Source organism: Sarcophilus harrisii, chromosome 2 (genome assembly GCF_902635505.1).
Source record: "Sarcophilus harrisii chromosome 2, mSarHar1.11, whole genome shotgun sequence".
NCBI lineage: Eukaryota > Metazoa > Chordata > Mammalia > Dasyuromorphia > Dasyuridae > Sarcophilus > Sarcophilus harrisii.
Window position 1 is genome coordinate 595,378,478 of NC_045427.1, and position 24,288 is coordinate 595,402,765.

Sequence of the window (24,288 nt, forward strand, 5' to 3'; positions counted from 1 at the left end):
CTGAGAGCTAAGAGGGATCTTCTTTACTATCCAGGCTAATTCACACCCAGGCTAACTCCTCTAGAATTGTCTCTACAACACACCTGGCATTTATCCTTTTTCTTGAAGATATTGAATGAGAAGAGAATCCAACCACCTACCTAGTCAGCTCAGATCTTATTTGGATGCTTTAATATCTAAAAATAAAATTTTTCTGACATTAAGCATGAATTTTTATTTATGCAATTTCCATTCTTTGTTTCTAGCTTCATTTCTTCCTCCTTCCCCAGTCTCATCCTCAGGGCTAATCAGAAAAAAATCTAAATTTTTATTCACAAAACAATCCTTCAACTACTTGAAGGCAGGAATTATGACCCTTGTCCCTCAATTCTTCCTGTCTCAAGGCTAAATATCCTCAGTTCTATCCAGTTCAATAAACATTTAATTAAAGGCCACCTATATGCCATACACTTGCCACATGGCATGGATCCAAGGTCCCTCACCTTCCTGATTATCCTCAAAAGATGACAGATATAGAAGTAAAAGGGGTTTAAATCTCATCCAACTCTCAGGTTCTATGATACACATATAGTAATTTGTGAATAAGTTATCTGATATGTAAAAAAAAACACACAAAAAACTTATGTTAATCAGTAATGCTTTATAAATCCAAGTCTCTTTCCAGAAAAGCTAAAATAGGTTAAAACTAGACTGACCATTTATTGCTATATCTCTTGATAAAAGTAAATATATTTTTAAAGGTGAATTTCATGAAAATCCAATTTAATTCAATTCAGCCTTTATCAAGCTCCTACTATATAAAAGGTACTATGCTAGGTTTTAGTAATTAAAAAAATAAATGAAACTATCTCTGTTTTCAAGGTGATTCCATTCTCTTTGCAGAATAAAATATGAACACAAACGGAATATACATTTATTAAGCACCTACTGTGGGCCATAATAAGTGCATAATAAATGATTTTTGTCTGAGTGGCTGAGAGGTATTGTGCTAAGCACTGTAAATTGTATAGACAAGAAATGGAACAATTCTTAATCTCAGGGAGTTTACATTGTAGGCAGAAGCAAGAAGGGAATTACATTCTAGACACAGAGGTTTACAGGTAAGTATTCAAATTTGCAGTTTTCATAGCTGTAATTATATCAGATAGTGATTCAAATTCAATAGAAATGTGCAGTGCAAATTTGAAAAGTGTGAATACTACAGAACTTAGTTGTGTTTGTTCAAAAGCAGAGGTGTGAGATGGAATGTAGAGGACAGGGAACTCTGAGTGGTCCAAATTGTAATTCCCAACTCATGATCAGAATCATTTCACTGTTTTCCAAAATGTTACTAAAGTGACAAGGCTTTTGTCCCACCAGAATGGGAAATCCAGTTCCAGGATGACACTTAAAGAAAAACCATCCAGGAGGCAGCTTTGACAGTGCAGGTATACAGTATACACAATCAGTAAATGCATGATAGAGAATGTCACCTCCTGCTGCCTTTTTAAATGCTTCTGTCAAAAATGCAGTATAATCGCCACTGCTTGCAGAAAATGGCTGGGATTTCTGAGAGCTTCCTGTGGAGTTGGAGAAAGAGGCTGAAGCTTAAATAAGGGACAGACACTCTCCTCTGTACCCTGTCCTATCAAGAATGGGGAGCAATCAGCCATATTGCAGCATTCACTCTTACCTAAGAACACTCCACGGAGAGATGCTGTCCTATTGAAGGTACCAAAAAGATAATTCATGAACACAGTAAAAAAGGAAAGCTGATTTTTTAAAACCAAATAAAAAACAAACAAAAAATCCCCAACAATTGCTTATCCTATTGATTATGACAAAAGGCTATTGACTCTAATACTCCAGATACACACTGGGTGGGAATAATTGCTACCAGAAAACCCTGTTATATTATTTGTTATATAATATGGCTCTCTGGAAGAGTGAAAGGAAGGGGGAGATATTGATAGAAATTTTGGTGATATAAGAAAACAACAAAATATATCAATAAAAAGTAATTTTAAAAAACTATTAATACTTTACTATGAGAGATAGTCAACAGAAATTTTCCTATTATGATAAAAGTGAATAAAGAGTAACAAACAAACAAACAAAAAAGTTCTCTGAGTGATATTCAAGGAAATAGGTTTTGCCATTTTTTTTTCTTATGAACATTAACTATATGTAGAGGTAGACATACATATATATGTGTGAATGAACACACACACATTTTGAAACATGTATGTATACACATTACTATAACTTTATAAATCTTTGTAGATGTATGCAAATATAGAAGTTTATATATATATATGCATATCCATCTATATCTCTCTGAATCTGTCTCTTTCCTTCTATGTCTATTTTTGTCTCTATCTTTATCTCTTTCTCTCTCTCCTCTCATTCTGACTCTGTCTCTGTCTCTGTCTGTCTCTCTGAAAGCAAGTGTGATAGTGGAGGTGGAGAGCTGACCTTATAATTATGAAGACCATTTTCAAGTTCTACTTTTGATACACGCTAGCTTCCATGACCATAAGCATATTACTTAAACTTTCAGAGTTCCTAGGCAGCTTTCTAAAACTAAATTGCAGATGAGAAATTGATTTGTGTTGGTAGAGGGAATTTGCTTTTGGGGAGCTTTCCACACTGATGGGATCACAAGTCCATAGCCATAGACTCCCAACTGTGATTTCATTCCTCAAAAAGGGGAGACTACCTCAACAATTTTAATATAAAGAATAAAGAATGCCATCTGAAGAAAATAAAGACAGTTACCTCCAAGAAGAGAAGACTTAGGGAGGGGACAATCAGGTCTCTGAAGAGCTGTCAGCTGAAAGGGGGATGACATTTATTCTATTTGAGCTGGGAGGTGGGGAAGAACTAGTGGGAATTATATAAATTGCAAAGAGGCAAAATTAGGTTAGACCTATGGAAAAATCAACATAATTCCCCAACTAGAGCTGTCCAAAAGCAGAATGGGTTACTAATGGGCTTCCCCTCATTAGAGTCTTCCAATAAAGGTTGGATAATCTCTCAATGTATAATTGAGTCATATGTGGGTTGAATTAGATAGTTTCTGAGGACCCATCTAACTGAGAGACCCGATAATTTTGTATTTTTCTACAGATGATTTGGAGAAATATCTTTTCAAGGAACTACTTAGCATAAAAAGTCTTTGAGAGAATCAGGTGTTCTGAGAAACTTTCCTTACATAAGAACTTCCATTAAATTTTCCCCTTACCTACTGCCTTCAGTTACAAGACTTCTACAGGAATCAAAAAAGGAATTCTCCAATGACTGAGTCCACTAGTTACTGAGGGACTAATGAATTTATAAAGAGTAATAATCAGAAGTCCTCCACTAAAGACCTCACTAGGGAATGAAGGGATGGTAACTCTGACTTCTCAAGGGCTATCCTTGGGAACCTCAAACTCTCCATGTCTCAAACCAGGGAGTGATATTGCAGATATGATTACTCAGATATGGGTGTATAAATTGAGCTCTGAAGTTCCTTCCATAATCTCCAATGCTATATTCTTTATCAATGTAACAAATTATGGAAATTCTCATGGGACCAGATCACTGAATGGAATCAAGGGATGATATTACTTGGTTTGATAACATTTCATGCAAACAGGGAAAAAGGACAAATGCAAAGGTAAATAGTTAGCTTCTCCCATTATTCAAAGCCTAATCTAAGATCTCTAAAAGAATACTCCATGGATTTGTCTTTGATTTGTGTATTTTTATCAATGAACTGGTTGAGGCATAAGTGTCTTGTACACTAAGTCTGTAGATAACACAAAGCTGGGAGAAATAAATAACATATAAGATAAAGGAAAGACTCAGAAATATTTTAGTTAATAGATCCTAATCTCAATTTCTCAATCAAATACAATGAAATGTAACAGGATCGAAGAATTCAATGTTCTTGGATTTACTTGGATTTGAAAAAGGTCAACTTCATAAATATAGATGCAGAAGAAATCGTTGAAAGTATATAGTCTATAAAATATTTAGAAATTTTAATGGACTAGAAGTCTATGTCTATCAAGAGTGGCAAAGCAGACAAAAAAAACTAATGTCATTCTATCCTGAATCGGCACAGCTAACTAATATTTATATAGCACTTTAAGGTTTTCAAAGCCCTTTATATTTAATTTCATTTGACAATATGTCACTTATATGTATTGCATGAGATAATATATTCATATATGAAATATGTGATAACTCCCATGAGTTAACCTGTGGCTTCAATGTGATTATTTTCCAATGAGAGAGATTAAGTCATTTGCTCAGGATCATATTGCTAGGATATGTCTGGAAAAGGAATTGAATTCAGCTCTTCTAAACTCTAAGGACTGTCACAGCTTAATGACATTTCACATATGCTACTACCATATCTCCCAGCTCAATCTTTACACTGTAGTGAATGTAATGAATTATATAACTTGCTAGTTAAATGTCATAAACCAAGAGGGAAATCAAATTTCTGGTTGGAATTTTTTTCTATTTAAAAGGCTGTTTATCCTTATCCATACCTATATCTCCTGCTTAGAATGCTTATTCCTGCTCTACCCCTGTTTGTGACATTACCTCTAAAACTGGCAATACAAAATATCCTTTATAAGTACTTCTTTACAGATTAATTGATTTTCTAAGTCATGAGGCTACAAACTTCCAGAGTTCTAGTTGATTACTTTCCTTTCCTTTCCTTTAAGGGAGAAGAAGGAGAACGCAATCACATTCACCTGCAAAGAACTCTTCCTCTCCCTATAAAACACCTGAACCATTCTGACTCTAGGGTTGCCATGATTGTTGAGCTGAGAAGTTGGTCTGAATTTGGAATTGCCTGGGTCATCTTGAACCATGGAAAGGCTCTGAAAACCTCTCTAGCAACCTTCCCATTCCTCTTCTCTAGTTCTGCTTTGAAAATATTAATTAAAGCCTTAGTGTGAGGGTACTAAGGGGGCTGCTATAGCTTGGAGGTATCAGACCCAATCCCAATATGAAGAAAGGGCTCATTTCTCTCTCCTAGTAACGTTCCCTTAATTGGCCCAGCCTTACTCTCTCTTGGGGATCTTTAGTTGAAACACATAATCTTTCTTTGGACATTTCCTTAAAAAAAAAAAATCGAAGAACCTATTGCTTTGATCATTAACTGGCTTATCAGATTTTTCTGCAGGATTCCATTAGTCCTACCAACAAAATCCAAAAGCAAACTAATTTCAGGACCAAATTTAGTGCTCTAAATGGAGTACCTTTTCTTTGTCCACCAACTCCTGTAAAATAACTTTTCTCTCCTGACAGAGTTCCAAGAAATCTTCTGAGTGATGGCTTTCGTGCAAGGCAGGGAAGAATGTCAGCTGGTTACAGTCTTCCATCTTATCTCTATCTTCTTCTTCATTTGACATCAACTCATCTGCATCAATACAAGTGAAAGCATAGTTTCAGTGGAAGCAAGATGATCTCTCTCAATACACTCCATCTTGGATAATGGAAACATGCAAAGTGACTGAAAGGATGCTAGAGAGAAAAGGCATTTATTGGGACACTCTAGAACAATGGTGACAAGCTCAAATAGGAGCAAAGGGCATTGAACTCTACTATAAGGATCATATTGACATGAAATCACATCCTAACATTAATTATTTTTCATGTATTTTAATTACATTTTAATCTGCCTCCGGTAGCACTCCAGGATATTGTGGGTATGCAACCATATTTTATATCTCTGGTGAAGAACAAGTTAGATAACTCCAAAAAATTATATTTTTCACCTAGAAATTGAACTGATATTTTATGAAAGTTAAATATGAGAAACTTTTTCATAAAGTACTTTCAGTACTATATTCATTATTATTATTATTATCATTTATATAGATATTATATAAATGCTTTACAAATTATTGTCTTATTTGATTCTCCCAACAACGCATCAAGATGAGTGCTATGATTATCTCCATTTTAGGAAGCTGAGGCAAACAGAGGTATTTTCATACATCTATAAATATTCTTCAACTAAGGTGGGGGACTGGGAAGGTGAAATGTGGCAAAGTAAATAGAGTGGAATAACTCTGGAAAAACCCAGGGGAATTTAGGTTCAAATCTCAGTTAGATACTTCCTGATTCTAGGATTCTGAATAAATCATTTAATCTTTTCCAAATTTAATTATTGTCCTATAAAATAGGGAAAATAATATCATTTACCCTAGTTCACAGAGCTGTTATGAGATTCAAATGAGTTAAAGTAAATATAAATTATTTTCTAAAATTTAAAATAATACCATATAAATGTTATTATTACTGCTATTAATATGACATATTACATGATTATTGCTATTAATATATCATATTTATTATTATGTTTAAGTAAGAATAATTGTTATTTTTTTGCTCAATGATTGCTATTATTATTATTTTTTTATTGCTCAATGACATTTTAGAAAAGTCACCAAAAAAAAAAATTCTCACTTTGGACAGTCTCAAAGGAAAGTAATCAAAACAACAAAGGCCCAAAAATCATGCCATGAGATGAATGGGCTAAGGAACTGAGGTTTACCTTGGATAAAAGAAAACACAGGAGTACTATAATGGCTTTTATCAAATATTTGAAAAGGTATTATGTTGGAAGGGAAATGAGATAGATATATTCTTTTTCTCCAGTGAGGACATAGCTACAAAAAATGGTTGCAAAAATGTTGCAAAAAATCAGATTTAGGTTTGATGTTAGGAGAAATTTCTTATTAGATCTCCCCAAATTGAATGGGATATCTCAGAAGAGTGTAAAGCCTGAATAAAATACTTAAGAAAATGCTGGATATCTACTTATCAAAAATATTAATTAATTTCAATTTCTCACAGGTTCTTTCCAAATGTACAATTCTGCAATGTTAGGAAACTGTAAATAGAAATGACAGATATTGATAATATTTGAATGGGATTATATGTTTACCCTATAGCTATTTATCTTTAGATTAAGCATCCTTAATCCTTTCTGCCATTATATGGTTTCTTTTTTAATAATATTTTATTATTCAAAATACATGCAAAGATAATTTTGAACATTCATTTAAAAAAATCAATTAATTAATTAATTTTCTTATTTGCAAATCATATGCATGGGTAATTTTTCCAACACTGATCCTTTCAAATCCCTTTGTTCCAAATTTTTCTCCATCTCTTCTTTCCCTCCCTCCTTAGACACCAAACAATCCAATATAGGTTAAATATGTGTGATTCTTCTAAACATTTCCATATTTATTTATATTTCTTGCTGAGCAAGAAAAGTCAGATTAAAAGGGAAAAAAAACATTAGAAAGAAAAAAAACAAGCAAACAAACAACAAGAATAAAAAGTGAAATATAGGTGGGTTAAATAAAAAAATTTAAAAGGAAAAAATGAAAATACTATGCTTTGGTTCACATTCAGTCTCTATAGTTCTTTCTCTGGATGCAGATAATACTTTTCATCACAAGTTTGTTGGAATTGTCTTGAATCAGCTCATTGATGAAAAGAGCCAAGTCCATCAGAGTTGATCATCACTATATGGTTTCTTATTAGTATTAATTGCATAACACTTTAAGCATGCCAAATATTTTACATCTCATTTTATATCTTATTTTCCTACTATAGTATTCTGTAAGGTAGATGCTACAGGTCTTATAAAACTCATTTAGCAGATATGGAAACTGAAGATCAGAAACTAAGTGATTTATTTGTCCATGATCACAAAGATAGGAAGTGTTACAGACAGGATTGAACCCACATCTTTATGATTCTGCACCTTGTGATAATTACCCTGGTCATTATTCTCTAATCATATTTAACTTTTTAAAAGTCTTTCTTGGAACATGGCTCTCCAAACTGGATTTGGTACTTTGGACCACACTGATCAATAACATACATTGCCCCCTATTCTAGACACTGTACTTCTGGTAAGATAAAATCATGAGAAGACCACTGGGCTTAGTATCAGAAGATTGGGGTTCAAATCTTGGCTCAGTCTCTTCATAATCACTGTCACTTCTTTTCTATTCTTTGAACCTTAGTTTTCCCATCTGTTTTTTAAAAAAAGATAATCCTTTTTATTTTACCTATCTTATAGAGTATTGTGAAGAAAACCCTTGTAAATATTATAATAGTTTATATTTGCATAATACTTCAAGATTGACATACCAAGAGAACATTGAGAAAATCCTGCAGATAAGGAAAAATAGGAGGACCAGAGGCTTGGGGTTTGCATTCTCTACATTAGCTATATTCCTTCCTTAAAGTATATATAATTTTCCATGCAAAGTTACTATAGCAATCTAATGTCGTACCACTTTTATGGTGGCCCATGGCCACTTGGCGGGCACTTTGAGAACCTAGTGTTTGGAGATTCCCTAGGACAAAGGTTCAGTCACATCCAAGACCCATTAAGGCATCAGCCTGGCTAGCATTTCTATACTTTAAAAAGTGCTTTATTGCTATTATCCTCTCCTTTCCCTCACAACAGGTCCATTGATGAGAAAATTGAGGTTCAGGGACCACACAGCTGATGAATGCCTGAGCTCAAGTCTTCATGCTTGAGTTTGCCCCATGGAATTGTTTTTATTCAGTGTCACAGTATATTGAAATGTCCTTTACTAACAATTTAATTGCACGCTAATATTTAAAGAGATCAATGGGATGTGATTCAAGAATAAAAAGAAACTGTCCTAAAAAAAAAAAAAAAGAAAGAAACTGTCCTTTGCTTAGATGGAAGATTTTAGGAGTTATTTCATAGTTTGTAGGCTTGCCTTGGATATTCAATTTGAAACAGACTCAATTCATAGAAATGACAAGATATGAGGGAACAGGTAGCCTTGTGAATAATGCCATCCAGACTTTCATTGAATCACTCAATGGGAATTTGTTGAACCCAAATAGAGGGTATGTATTAAATCAAAGAAAGACAGGATGGTGTGATAGGTAAAGGCTTAGACTTGGCTGTGAAAGACCTTGATGAAAGTTTTATTTGTCACATTTAAAGCTGAACCTTAGTGCCCCAGGAAACTGTAAGTTATAGTCAAGTCACTAATAAACATCAATGGACAGAGTTCCCATACCAATAAAAACACAGTTTTAAAACTTCCTCTTCTTCCTTCTAGGGACCATTCCCCACCAAAAAAAAAACAAACAAAAAACACATACGCTATCTTCTGAATGATATATTTTTTTTACAACAAAAAGAGAATTATGTTTTAATGAAATATAATTTCTTATAAATCAAGATTCCAACAGCAGCATTTCCCCCTATCTTTCTTTCAAAACAATTGTAAGCTATATTTTGATTGACTCTCTGAATGTCAGGAAGTGTTTGAAAAATGCTGAAACTCCAAAAATTGGCATTAAAATTGCCATATGAATTCTACCCTAGTGATTTTGTTCTGAATTCAGGAAACTAGCTTTCCAGTGGTTTCTCTTAGTATAAAGCTCCATCCTAAAGAATAATGAATGAGATAATACTCTAGTATTAGTATTAATAGAGGACTTCTAAAATATTTGGCTTTGTTAATGAATACCAAACTTAGTTAAGTTAATAAAGCAAAGAATACCTTGATTTTCAGCATTTGTTGGAGAAGCTTCATTATTTTTGGCTTGACTAATCTGAAATGAGACCAAATATAGGAGCATTAACTATCAAGATAAACATATGAAACCTTCTTCCCCCCTACACATATTCTTCAATTTCCTTTGATTATGTGCATAGAAAAAGATACACATGATTTCTTAAAGATAACAACAAATTATAAATACTAATATGCCACATTCCAAAGGTAGAAAAACCCACAATCTTCCATTAAATAGACTTTACAGTAATTACCCAAGATGATGCCAACATAGGGATTAAATATTATGTTTAGGTCATCTAAATTTCAGTTTTATTTGTTATACTAAGAAGAAATGGATGGTAGAGACAATCTGTTCAACAGACAATTGGCTGAGACACCAATGGGATCATTTTGATTTCCAGACCTCCAGTTCTGTTATTTACATGGTAAGAAAGTTGCTTAACTTTTTTTTACTCTATTTCTTGAAAAAATATTATCTTCACCATATGTTTCTATAAAGTGCCAAATACACGGAAATGGTGAGAAAATGGAAACTTATTTTATTGTGTTTTGTAATGTTGATGAAATGGGATCAAGCTAAAGTCTTTGGAGACTAGAATTCAGTATTCCTTCCAAATAGACACACAAAAAAAATACTTCTTTTGCTGGTTTAAGGACATCTGTCAAGGACAAGAACCTGTAGAATTAGCAGGTTTTTCCATATGTATCCTACTGGGTGATCCTAATCAGAGAGGAAACCTAAATCAGTACTGACAGGAGTTTTTAATGGAATAAAGATCAACTTTAATGGCAATGAACTTGAAAAACCTATTCAGATAACTTTGTCGCATAGTATTTATAATTTCATTTATATTTATAACAAGATTTCAGAGAACAGTTAATGGGAGGAATATAGGACCGTAGATTTAGAGATAGAAGATCATCAAGGTCAACACTTTAATTTTACATATAAGGCAATTGGGACAAAGAGAAATTAAGTGACTTGCCATAAGTTACGCAGATAAAGATTGAGGCAGGATTCTAAATCATTTTCCTGACTCTGATTCTGTCATAATATCATTCTACCAGTGAACTTCTGAAATTTGGTATCAGAAGACATGGAATGGGTTTGAATCCTAATTGAATTGCTGCTACATTAATAACCCTATACAAAGTACTTGACTATTCCAGACCTTAGTTTCCTTATTTGTAAAATAGAGGACTGCACTTTTCTTCTTAGCTCTAAAGTGATGTTTCACAGTGGCTCTTCCCAACTGGGATGAAAATCCACTCTCAAACCTCCTTTGGCTCTCCCCTCTCTCCACTTTCTCAGTTAAGAATTTTTCATCATATTTTACAGAAAAAAAAATTGAGAACACTCATGAATTCCATCTTCTCTCCTCTTCTTCATCTCCTATCATTCAGGTGTCTTCTGCTACTCTCTCCTCCTTCATCCCTCTCTTCATTCAAGTGATCCCATTCCATCTGCTTCCTCCAGTAGATTGTCCCCTCTGTCACTCCCATTCTCATTCATTCCAACTCTCCTTCTCTACTGGCTCATTTCCTACTGCCTACAAAAATGTCCATGTTTCTCCTATCTTGAAAAACATCACATGATTCTTCTATCCCTGCTAACTATTCTCCTATATCTCTTCTATTTATTGTAGCCAAACATCTCAAAAAGTTTTCTATAATTGATGCTTCTGTTTTCTTTCCTCTCCCTCTCTTTTTAAGCCCTTACAATCTGGTTTCTGACCTTATCATTCTACTGAAATTATTCTTTTCAAAGTTACTAATGATCTCTTGGTTTCCAAAGGTAATGACCTTTTCTCAATCCTCATTCTCTCTGTTCTCTCATGGACTTTGAGACTGTTAATCCCTCATTTTTCCTCTTCCATGTATTACTCTCAAACCATAGTTTTTTCTCAGTTTACTGTCCTGGGCCCTTTTTTTCTATAGTATTTCACTTGGTGATCTCTAACTCTTGTGGCTTCAATTGCCACCTCTATGTTAATGATTCTCCATTGAAGTATTTTATATTTTCTTCTATTTTTTCTTTCTTTTTAATTGTGTTTGATTAATTTTTGATATTTCATAAAGTCATTAGCTTGCATTTGACCAGTTCTAGTTTTTAATGGATTATTTTTTTCTTTTGACTTTTGACATTTTTTTCACAATTCTCCTGCATAACTCTCTTTAACTCTTCATAATTTTTCTTCTACCTCTCTAACTCGATTTTCAAAATCCTTTTTGAGCCCTTCTAAGAGAACCTTCTGAGCTTAAGACCAATTCATATTCCTCTTTGAGGTTTCACATGCAGATATTTTGATATTGCTGTCTTCTGAGTTTGAATTCTGATCTTCTCTGTCACCATAGTAATTTTCTATGGTGTGGGCTCTTTTGGTTCTTTTGCTGATTTTAAAAAGTTGACCTGTGCTCCTAGGGCACAGGGGACATTGTCCCAAGCTTCTTTGGCTGAGGGGCTGGGGCTAGAGGTGCTAGACGCAGGGGTCCTCAAACTTTTTTAAATAGGGGGCCAGTTCACTGTCCCTCAGACTGTTGGAGGGCCGGATTATAGTAAAAACAAAAACTTTGTTTTGTGGACCTTTAAATAAAGAAACTTCATAGCCCTGGGTGAGGGGGATAATTGTCCTCAGCTGCCGCATCTGACCCGCAGGCCGAAGTTTGAGGACCCCTGTCTAGAGTCTTAGCATACTGTCCTGGATTGACCTAACGTAGTCACATCTGTTGTGTCAAATTTCTAGGGCTTGAAATTTGCTTTCTTTGCTAGGGCTGGAAGCCCTAGTTGGTGTCTTGTGCCACAGTTCTGCTGCAGACCAAGGGGCATCAGTTGCTGATTTGTGCCTACAGCTAAGAGCTTCCTGTGAGATTGCCTGCACCTCACCTTTTGGGCTGTTCTCCCCTTTTCCCCAAGTGAGATAGACCTTTCCTAAAGCCCTTTTAAGTTATCTTAAGCTTAAGCAAATTGTTTCATTCCATCTATTTGTGGCTTCTGTCACTTCAGAATACATTTAAAGGTTTGATTTATTTTCATTTCCAAGGAAAACTGGGAAGAACTCAAGCAACTTCCTGGCTTCTGTCTACTATCTTGTTTCACCAGTATTATGCTGGTAATTCTTAAACCTACCTTTTCTTAAATCTCTTTGTACCTTTAATCTTGTAGTTCCATCTTTCTTTTCCAACATCTAGAACTGGATGTTCAGTGGACGTCTTAAATTCAATATGGCCAAAATAGAAATCAATGACTTTCCCCCTAAACCTTCCTTGCCTCTTACCTTCCTTAATGCTTTAGAGGGAAACACCATCCTCCCAATTCCTCAGGATAACAACCTTGGACTTATCCTGATTTCTGCACTTTCACTTGCTTCCCAGATCTAAGCTGTTGATGAGGTTTGTTGATTTTATCCAAGAATTTTCTCTGGTTGTTTTCCATGCTTGGAATTTTCTTCCTTTACTCCTACTGACCTCCCTGGCTTCCTTTAAGTCCTAACAAAAACTCTACCTTCTACAGAAAACCTTCTTCAACCCCTTTTAATTTTAGTACCGTCTGTCTTTTAATTACTTCCTATTTATCTTGGATATAATAATATATTGATTTATTTATTGTTTCCCCCAGTATGCTGTGAACTCCTTGAGGGCAGAGAAGGTTTCCTACCTCTTTTCCTATCCCAGCATATAGCATAGTGCCTGGAATATAGACACTTAATAAATACTGACTGTTGCTGTGATTAATTCCTTAAAAGTCTCCCTGCCTGGTGGTATCCATGAAGTTCTATGATTAAAAAATATTACTCCTGGCCTGATGGACAACCCTGTAGTGATTGGATCTTCTTCCCTGACAACCAATAGCTCTTCACTGGGACTGAACTTGTAGCTTCTTAAAACATGTAAGAGAAGGAAACCCAATGGTTCAAAGGGAGCTGTCACCAGAGAGCTGGCCATAAGGTCATGAGTGATTCTTCTTTAAACCTCATGAATACTATCTGACTAGGAGTTTGGAAGATATAAGTTTATCCTGCCTCAGTTGCTATCTGTATGACCCAAGGGAAGTCATTTAACATCTCTTGTTCTTATTTTTCTTATCTGTCAAATTAAAGGGTTGAACTTGATGGCCTTTAAGATCCTTTCCAGATCTAAATCTATGATACATATACACATATATACACGTACACATATACACATATACTACCTTGTTACTTACATTTTTCAGGGATTCCCCAGCAAATTTTCTTCGTATTCTCTTCCTCATACGGGCTGGCCCTTCACGCCAATCAAGAGACCACTGGGAGCAGGGTACTGTCTCTAACCTTTGCCCCCACAAACCCAATTCATTGAAAAGTTGATCTTTCAGTTTAATCCACTCATTTGCTGCCTTACTGTAGATACATTTTTGCCTCTGAAATAGAATTCTAATCATCAGTTCAAGGTCTGTTTTTCCCCTTTGGGGCAATACAAAATAATTTTCTAGTACGACAACAATAATAATAACTAATGTATATATAATAATTTAATATTTAAAAACAATTTACATATAGTATTACAGACAAATGTTCTTGTGTATTTTCAGTATTTGTAAATGTTTGAGCTATATCTAACATGAGGAAAAAAGTAAATCTAGACTCATAGAATCTGAATGTGATAAAGATCTTTAAGAATGTCTTATCCAAACACTTTTGGAAATAACTGTTCCTTCAATATCCTCAGCAAGTGGCAATTATCTTTTTTTTTAAACATTTAGTGCCATAGAACTTACTATTTCCTTGTCTAATCCATTCCATTATTGGATAACATGACTTGAATTATTTGAGGCAGGATTCAAATCTAGACCAACTGTTATTAATTCAGATATCTTATCATTATTCTAAATTACTAGAAAAGTGTTTTCTCTAAAACAAAAAGTGATTATTCCACTCTAGTAGATAATGGTTAGACTACATTTGGAGTTCTGTGTCCATTTATAGGTGCCATATTTTAAGAAAGGCATTGAAAAACATTGTTGTGTTTAGAGAAAAATAACCAGGATGATGAGTGTAGCACAAGAGTTACTAAGACATGGGTGTAGTAGCTGAATGACCCTTTGAAAATCAATTAGCCTCCCTGAGTCTCTATTTCATGGTTGATTGCTTTTTTATCTGGTCCATGCACTTTTTAAAAAAATTTCATAACTACATACATACTCCTTATTTCTTTTCTTTTTTATGGGTTGGGGCCTTCAGTTCCTGAATGGAAGCCTAGGGAGAAATCTAGGAAGTCTTAAGAGATAAGAGATTGCTTGGTTAACTTTAGGGATCATGATCAAATGAACTAAACAAAAAGAAAATTTTAGTTTTGACTAGATTGAGTCTGAGGGAGAAAAAGGATATAGAAGCACACATTCCCTGTTACAAGTAAGAGAAGAATCTGTATCCTATTTCTAGGCTAACAGCATTTTTATCTGCTTTCCTTTTAAAATCAAAATAATCTTTTCTAAATATTTAAAGCTCTGGAATGTGTCCACATGGGCCATCCTAAAGATGATGACTTCCTCAAAAATAATTTAATGAATAAGCAAAACTTTCACAGTAGATTCCATTTCATAAGCTGAGGTTCTCAGGAATGACCCTCAGGTTCAAGAACCTTCTGTTGAACAGAAGCCAAATGTGAAGCTGAGTAGTGCTAATGCACAGTTTATTCCTCCACAGAAGAGCTTTCAGTGGGTCCTTGGAGTTCTATCATTTGGTTTTGTTGATTCCCAGGAGGTTTTTATCCTCAGCTACCCCATTCCATTAACCTGCAGAATCTCACGAAATTGGGGAAGCCCAGCCAAATTCCAAGTCAAAGACCTATAATTTCACTGGCATAATATTCCTGCCACTGGTAGATCACAACCCCTCTTTAACTTAGTTGACTAGTCGTCATTACCGCTGAAAAGCTAATCAGCTTGAATCTAAACTCTTCACCCTGAGTTAAGCATATGGACTAGCCTTTACAGGTACTCAAAGGCTTTCCACCTTAGTAAGACCTGCCAGACCTTCCCCTCAAAGGAATAGCTTTTGAGAACCTGGAGTCAACTTTATGCTTTCATGATGAGGAATTAGAGTAGCACTATAGTGGAGAAGCTCCAGTATCTCACCCCCAAAACTGTTTAAAGTTCTTCTAGTCAATGTATCTGAAATTAGAAAGATTCACAGGAGGTTAAAAAGACACAGCTGGATTTTTAGATCTTAAATTAGACCCGTAACTTTGGTAGTTTAGGGGAATAAATAATACATTTTTCACTAAAAAAATTAAACACAAAAGATGAGATCATTTTAGTAATAGTTTTGGAACATCCCAAACAATTGCTGATTCCACCAATTTCCTTTTCTTTTAAATTGTAACTCAATTTAGTCCAAATATATTCACTATAGCTAATTCAAATAAAAAAAAAATACTGAGTCTCTACTTGTGAGGTTCTGCAGTATCTAAAAAGATACTGAAGGTATCTTGGGTTACAAAGTGAATGTAGACTCAGGAAATTATGTATCTTGACCTATTCTCCATATATGCGTTGGCAGTCAAGGTATCATAAACTCACAAACTGCTTAGAAAATTACAAAGAATGAAATAATCTGACTTTCCTCAAAGAGAAGCAGGAGGAGGAGAATAATTTTTTATTCTCAGCTTCCATAGAAATTTCTATGTTGTGCCTTTTGGGGATGAAAAAATAGCTTCATGCTACTTAAAATGTACCAAACAACTTATCTTTCCAAATCAACTTGAAGTCACCCCATATTGTGAATTATATGAAATTACTAGGATAGGTGGCTTTGCAAAGGTTAAGCTTTGGCACTATTGCCATTCTGGAGAAATGAAGCTACTGATATCATGGAAATAAATTAATATTCCAAAGGACGCTTTACCTCATTTAAAAATAGAGATTGAATCTGGAAAGAAATTGTGACACCCTTCAGTATGGCATAGAATTGTTATTTCAAAACTCTGATTAATCTATTTTAAACAGATCTTATGACATAGTATCATGGTTTCCTGAGTTGCTGTGGATGAAACAAAATACAAAAAACAAAAAGAAAAAAAAATCCTTCAACCAGATGTCCTATAAGCTATTGTTGTTGTTGTTTGTACTTTAAATGAGGGAGGACTGGGCAAGGTCACCTCTCTCACTTTCCCTTCCAGAGCCATCAGGGTCCAGTAGCCAGATATAGATCAAGAGAACTGGAGATGCAATGAGAGACCTCATGTTTTTCAAGCTAAAGCCTTCAACAGGTCTTAGTTTGGCAGAGGTTGCACCCATTTAGTGATTAAGGTAGTTAAGGCAAAGAATCTCCTCTTTCACCTACTCCAAAAAATATAAACAAACAAACAAACAAATAGATAAACAACAAAAAAGTAAATAAATCTGTTTAGGGGAAGCCCCTCAGGTTTTCTGGCCAAAGCAGAAATGATTGTTATTTACATTCAATCTGAGTCAATTAGGACCTAAACAATGATCACACAGGGCTTGGCCTAGGACCTATTGGTGGCAAATGAGAATCAGATTAGTTTTGTAACATTTTGGATGTTCTATATGCACATTGAACTCAACACAGACAAAATAGAGCTCATTACCTTTCCATAAAATTACCCTTCCTTAATTTCTGACAAGTATACCACCATATTTTCAGTCACTGAGTTTTGTAAGCTCGTTATTTTGGTTGTTTTTTTTTTTTTTTTCCCTAGACTATTTCCAGTTTCACTATGTTGATGGGTTAGGACATCAAATAAATAGTCTTCTATATATAATATATATTATTATTATTATATAATATAATATTATATATATATATCAAATAAATAGAAGACTGAAATTACGATCAGACAAATACTGATTGCCTCAGAAAAAAAAAATAAATAAAATAAAGGCACCACTTGCAGATCTGTGAACATACAAGAGAATGAACACCGTAAGTCGGCAAATGTGATGCTGGAAAAGAAATTTCTCCAGGAAATCTGGAGAAAAAATGCTTTGTTTCTTACCTGCACATAATCTTTGTATAAAGATGCATAGAGCTCCTGGCCTCTTCTTCTATACTTCTCCATACAAGACAGAAAATCCTATAGAATGAAGCAGAGCAAATCTTAAAATTAAATTACATCAAAGATGCATTGAAAGAACTCCCCTGTTACAAAATAGGAGAAATGAAACTTGTGATTTCAATTGGTATAAGGAGTTCCTGGTGAGAAAAATTGTTCACTATCTTGGAGGACTGTATAGAATATTTTTAAATGATTGGCCATAGTCATACAATCAATGTGTCACAGATAGGGCTTGATTCCAAGTCTTCCATGTTTCAGGGGGTAGCTCACAGAAAAAAAATGTTATCTGGTCATGAACATGTTAGTCCCTGCAAGCACTGAAAAAGGAAAAGAATGTGAAGACCAAAATCTGACTAATTTTAAATACTGGAAGGTTTACTTCGTCCTAATAGGAGGCTGATATTAAAAAATTCTTTACTCTTTGTTTAGACTATTTAAAAATACCAAAGTCACTAAATAATAATGGCAATTAATAGGTATAATGAATGATATTTATGTTTGATTTTGATTTTGATTTGTATGTTTTTTCTTTATACCTTTTATTCATCATCCCAGGTAATTAAGAAAAAAATTAAGGAAAACCAACCAACTCAGTGACTACATCAAACAGTATACATAACAGTGTACAGCAAGGGTGCTAATAAATATTTAATGAGCATCTCTCCAAAAAAGTATGCATGATATACTTTTAAATTTGATACTTTAAGTTTTAAGTTTAAGCATCATCATTTTTACCACTTTATAAAGTCTAAATAATTAATAAAACGTTAAATAAGCCCTTGATGAGGTCTAGATATGGGATACCTAAATGAAATTAGGGTTTAGTTGAAGTCTAGTGACAGGTTTGGGGTACAGGGAGTCAAACAGAGCTCCCCTGCAACCTCTTTGGATTCGGCACAAAGATACGGTGGTAAATGAGGTCTAGTAGCTGCGCGAGTCCCCAATAAAGGCATTTATTGGCCCAAAAAGCTAAATTGATAAAAGAGGTTTATTATGGGGTTTGGAAGTAAGGAGATAGGTGAAGGTAGAGATAAGAAGGGCACCAGACAGAGGGTCCAGTGGACAGAGGGTCCTGACATGGCTAGCATGTTTGGGACCTCTGTAGAAAGGGGGTCCCAGAGGGGCCCTTTTATAATGGGAGATTTAGCTGAAGGGGACTGTGGGTGTAGCCCCAAAGTTGGCTCAGATCTGGATGGGGGATGGGACAGGTCCGGATCTTCTATTGGAATTCAAAGGGACCAGGAGCTGTGAATCAAAAGGTAATTACATTGGGGATGGGGGGGTGGGAATCACAAAGAAAGAAATCTTAAAGGGACCATATCCACAAAACTCTGACTTAAAGTCTTTGTTGATTTCAGAGTTACAAATGTTCACATTGAAAATTTAACAACTGGGTCTCCTGAGTGGATTCCAGCTGGTACTACCCCACTCCTGAGTATGTTGTTGTCTTTCCCTCTCTATACTTAGATGAGGGAACCCTTTCATTTGCACACCTGAAAGAGCACTGAATTTTAATATGAATTCTGGATCTGGAATGAATTCTCTGTATGAACTTGGCCCACCTGTTTAATATATCTGTGTCTATTTCTCTATCTGTAAAATTAGAGGGCTAGACCACATCATCTCAGAATCCCCTTCAGCTTTAAATCATTATCCTATGGTTCATTTTCCAATACCACCAAGAATGTTATTTTGGGTTTTTTTTAGATTTTAGTCAAGTTCATGAAATAATTTCTCATGCTATTCTTCAAAAAAAAAAAAAAATAGGAAGATGTGCAATAGATAATATAATTGGGATGATCTCTGTGTGTGTCCATAAGGATGAACCCTAAGAGAAGTCATCAAGATTCAATGTCATCTTGGTAGATCAGGAGGCCTGTTCTTGGCCCCATATAATTATCATTTTTATCAATAGCTCAAATAAAGTCCTAGACGGCATGTTCATCATGTCTCAAAGCTGAATGGAACAGTTAATATAATAGATATTATTCAAAAAGGGCTTTGTAATGTAAAATATTTTGCAGAATTAATTACTGTCCAATAATGTTGGTACCATTTAGGAAGGAAATTGACGGGAACAAACATAGTAAAAAGCCTTGAATTTATCCATATAAGGATTAATTGAAGTAGGAATGGTTAGCCTAATGACTTAGCAGGAATGAAAACTATCTTCCAGAATTTGAAGAGTTAATATTCTTAGATAAAGGAGAGACTTGCTTTTTGTGGACCTCAAAAGCCAAAAGTAGGAGGAACTATGGTGGAAGATATAAAGATGCAAACCTGAACTTGATAGAAGGAAAAGGCTATTAAAAATTGTTGTTCAGTTGTTTTCGGTTGTGTCCTATTCTCTGTGATCCAAAGATACTGGAGTGCTTTGTCCTTTATTTCTCCATCTCATTTTATATCTGAGGAAACTGAGTCAAATAGGGTTAAGTAACTTGCCCAGAGTCACACATCTAGTAAGTGTCTGAGATTGGATTCGAACTCAGAACTTTCTGACTAGGGCCAGCACATTATCCAGTCTATCACCTAGATGTCTTATTGATAAATAAAGACATTTAAAAGTGAGATGCACTGCCGGAAAATGATAAATTCCTTTTCTTTGAAGGCCTTCCAAGTTAAAGTTGGAAAGTCAGTTGTCAGTTTTGTTTTATAGAAGGAATTCCTGTTCAGATATAGATTAGATTAGACAACCTGTAGGATTCTTTATCATCTTAATATTCCACCTGTGTCTGTTTTCTATCCTGCCACTGAACTTCCACAGCGGACAAAATCTATGTCTTTCTCTGTTTGGGGGTAGAGCAAGGGGTGGTTGGGGGCGTGGATGTGCACACGGGTGTGTGTGGCTGTATGTCTCAAGGACAAAGGCACATCTGCTTTAATATCATTACACATAGCAGATTTGGGAAGATAATAGAATAATGCATTTGTGTGCTGCATTTAACGAAGCCATTATTGCTTAGCAAATGAGGGAACAGGAGATGACTTGGGAGCCCATGAAATAGAATCGCAGCCCCCCCAAAGATTATCCAGCGTTATAGTTGTCCTAGTGAGAAGCGAGAGAACAACAGATTGGGTCCAATTCCTGAAGTCCATCGTTCCCAGATTGGCTCCCGGGCTCTCCGGGGGTACTGTTTGGTCTCGGGATCGTACTTTTTCTCTTGTGCAGGTTGGATTGAATTTCGAGGCGCTGATCCGAATTTGGCGACCCAGTCTCGGATGGCCATTCCCAAGCGCATGGATCCGATGGGTAACCTTTAAATGCACTGACTCTAAGCTGGGTGGGCAGTGATTCTTCAAAGTAAAACTGCCTCACCGAGGCTGGCACTGTGCTATAATTAAGTTAACACACAAGGTCTATGTGGTGCCGATTGCAGCTGGAAAGCAGCCAGTTTCGCCCTCCCCCACTGAGAAGCCCCATTTATTGGCATTTCCCCGCAGGAAGCCCCTGCTTTATGCTGATGACAGTCATTACATTTTGTTTGTTTAAAGCATCATTAAGCCTGTAATCACAGTTGTGGCCTCACAAAACTATTCCATAATTCATATCAAACTCCCATAAAGGCTGACCTAGAAAGCAATAAGCCGATAGTGGGCCCATGCGAAGACCTGCCTTCTGTTAAAAAGTATACCAGAGTCACAGAAATAAGCTGCAAACCTGCTGAATGGAGCACTAACCTAATTTGGAGGTGGAGGGAGGAGGACGTGAAATTGTGGCCGCAAAAATCTCCCTACGGTGCTACAAATGTAGATGGGAGCTTTAGGGATATCGGAAAAGGTCCTGTACCATCTCCAACTGATAGAATCCCTCCCCTTTTACCATTGTGGAAATGGACAACACATTCAAAATAAGAGAAATCCTACCGCTGGGTTCAAGAGATGGCCTTCATAAATGTAATGTAGGAGAGACACAGCTGGACAATGGCCGATGGAAAGCAGACTTCCTGAAAGGGGAGATGAGGGAATCTGTGTGCAATAGCAACCAAAAAATCTTAATGTGGCTTCAAATCCCAGTTCTGGAACTTTCTGCCTGTTTACTCTTGGGCACATCATTTGAAGTTCTTCCACCTCCCTTACTTTATCTTTCAACTGTAGGGATTGGACTCCATGATTTCTCAGTTATCTTTCAGTTCAAACATAAACTTAGGCTGCACTGGGAAGCACCCTGAAATAGAATATCATATACTTCAGGAGATATACTGACAAATTGGAGTGTGCCCAGGTGAAAATGGTTAGGAAGAATCAGTTTAAGGACTTGAAGATACTTTGTCTCAAAAAGAAATTTAGGGAGACATGATCATTTTCTTTTTTTATTAAAGCTTTTTATTTACAAAACATGCATGGGTAATTTTTCAACACTGACCCTTGCAAAGCCTTCTGTTCCAAATTTTCCCCTCCTTCCTCCTACTCCCTCCCCTAGATGGCAGGTAGTTGAATACAACATGATCTTTTTCTTGAAGTGGTTCAAGCACAATCTTGCAAAAGAAGAATTAAAATTGGACTTCTCTGCTCCAGAAGTCAGAGCTATAACCAATGATTGGAATTTTCTTCAACTGGAAAATGAGAGAATCAAGTAAATAATCTATAAGGTTCCTTGTCTTTGTTCCTAGGTTTTTTTTTTTTTTTTGTTTTGTTTTGGTTTGGTTTGGTTTTTTTTGGCTGAATGTAGGATAACCTTCCTAACAATTTTAGCTATTAGAAACTGGGATAAGCTACCTTGAGAGATAGAGATTTCCCTACCTCCATATGTCTTCAAATAGAGGCTGAATTGGTTCGAATATTTTGAAGGAGATTCTTGCCTTGGACATGATTCGGACAAGATGGTCTCTAAATTTATTCTCACATTATTCAAATAGTAAGATTTTATGATACAATCCATAGTGGATGATGTCTTTCAATAGAAGTTCTTGTCTCTAATTCTATCCTTTATTCTTTCTGCAACTGTAGAGCAGATGGAAATTCCAAAGACATTTAAGCCAGAATTGGATGGATCAAAATAGGTACAAAAAGGTCATGAAAAATGCCTGAAGATACTTGGAGTTGAGGTTTCTGATAGTGTCTCTTTAAGGCTCTTCCTGTCTGTACTCTCTTAAGAATCTATCCCTGAATAAATGAACAGCTCCCTTTTAATAGAGTTCCTCCTTCCCATTCCCAATAGGGGAAAAAAATCATTATAAGTTCTGTTCAGCATACTCTTAAATCATCTCCCTCACAATGTAGATCTAATTATTTGACTTAGTCAAAGTTCTTTCCTAATAAACACTCCTTGCTTCCATTTCATAGAATTTCTAGCTTCTTGCAAGACTCAGCATAAGTGCCACATGCTAGGCAAGGTCTTTAGGTTTTCTCTTAGTAATAGGGATTTCCCCTTTCTCTATATTACATTAGATTTATATACATTTTTTCCTCCATCAAACTCCCTAAACCCATATACACACATGTATATAAACATGCTTATACTGTCCTTTAAGTAAGAGACTATTTTTAGTTGTTTTTTTTTTTTTTGTATCTTCAATGACAAAAGTGGTGTCTTGTATTTAGTAAGTATTTAATAAATTCTTGTTAGTTGTTGGATAGTGTTGTATAAAAAAGATCATTGAACACAGACTCAAAACTGAGACTGATGCAGTTTGTTTTGATCAGGTATGTAAGGGGCTCAGGCTCCTCACAAATACCACAAAAATAGTAAGCAGAAACACTATAAAAGGTAATTTTAAAATGACTTTAACAAAATGCACATATACTCACAGGGTAATATTTTTAAATTAAGCAAACTGGAAAAAAAAGCAAATCGAAGGAGTTGATCTAATTTTTTAAAATCTTGCAAAATAAATAAATAAAAGTGTGAGAAAGAAAAGAAGTGATGGGAGGGAGGACAAGCAAAATAATTCCCACTCAAATATATTTCAAATTGAGAACTAAAACATTTGAAGAACATCATCCCCTTCAGAGACACTTTCACAACTGGTACATGTACTGTTGATTTGGGTAACATGCCACCTGAGGTAATCCTGAAGGTTTGAATTTTTATTACTGTGTTCATGAGCTCCCATTAGTGTCCTTCCCATCGATTACCATTTGGTAGTTTAAATTAGATTTTAGAAATAGTATTTACTGAAGTGGTTGGTACAATAAGGATAGTTGTTAGAAATACATTTCACCAAATTCTGAATAACCCTCTTCCCTTACCCATACAAGGTCCATGGGGAGAACAGGCTTGAACTCAAAATAAAGTGATAATGAAATATGGAGAAAAAAAATATGACAATGGAGTTTCTTATATCTCCTCACTAGTACAAGTCCCTTTCTTCATTTGTAGAATTCCCTTGTTATAATTCTATATTAACTCTAGGAGTCAATTCCTTTGAAGAGTTCATAATTCATACCATTTTTTTTTGGTAAATATTCCATTAAGCTGCTTCATCTCTCAGATCTCTATGATTATAGACAGATAACCCCAATCCAATCTCTGCTTCTAAATAAATACAGACTTCCTAACTGCTCCAGCCTCTCTGATAATATCATCAGTGCTGTTAAAGGAGGAATAGAGAAGGAGTCTTTCCTCCTTTCAAGAGCATTTTCTGCTCATGAACTTGGCTCAAACTCTGGAAATAAAATCTTTTGTTACCAAAATTAAAGTTGACTTTAAAAA

At 35.3% G+C, this 24,288-nt stretch overlaps 1 protein-coding gene across 5 annotated transcripts in view; it reads right to left on the reverse strand.

Moving 5' to 3' along the window:
- Positions 1–24,288, reverse strand: part of WDFY4 (WDFY family member 4) — a 486,698-nt gene that overhangs the window by 134,864 nt on the left and 327,546 nt on the right. For all 5 annotated transcript variants that reach the window (XM_031956283.1, XM_031956282.1, XM_012539778.3 and 2 more), the window contains 4 exons: positions 17,577–17,654; positions 13,783–13,977; positions 9,564–9,615; positions 5,244–5,404 (listed from right to left, as the gene is read on the reverse strand). In XM_031956283.1, coding sequence (XP_031812143.1) covers positions 5,244–5,404; positions 9,564–9,615; positions 13,783–13,977; positions 17,577–17,654 — 486 coding nt within the window. The remainder of the gene's footprint in view (positions 1–5,243; positions 5,405–9,563; positions 9,616–13,782; positions 13,978–17,576; positions 17,655–24,288) is intronic.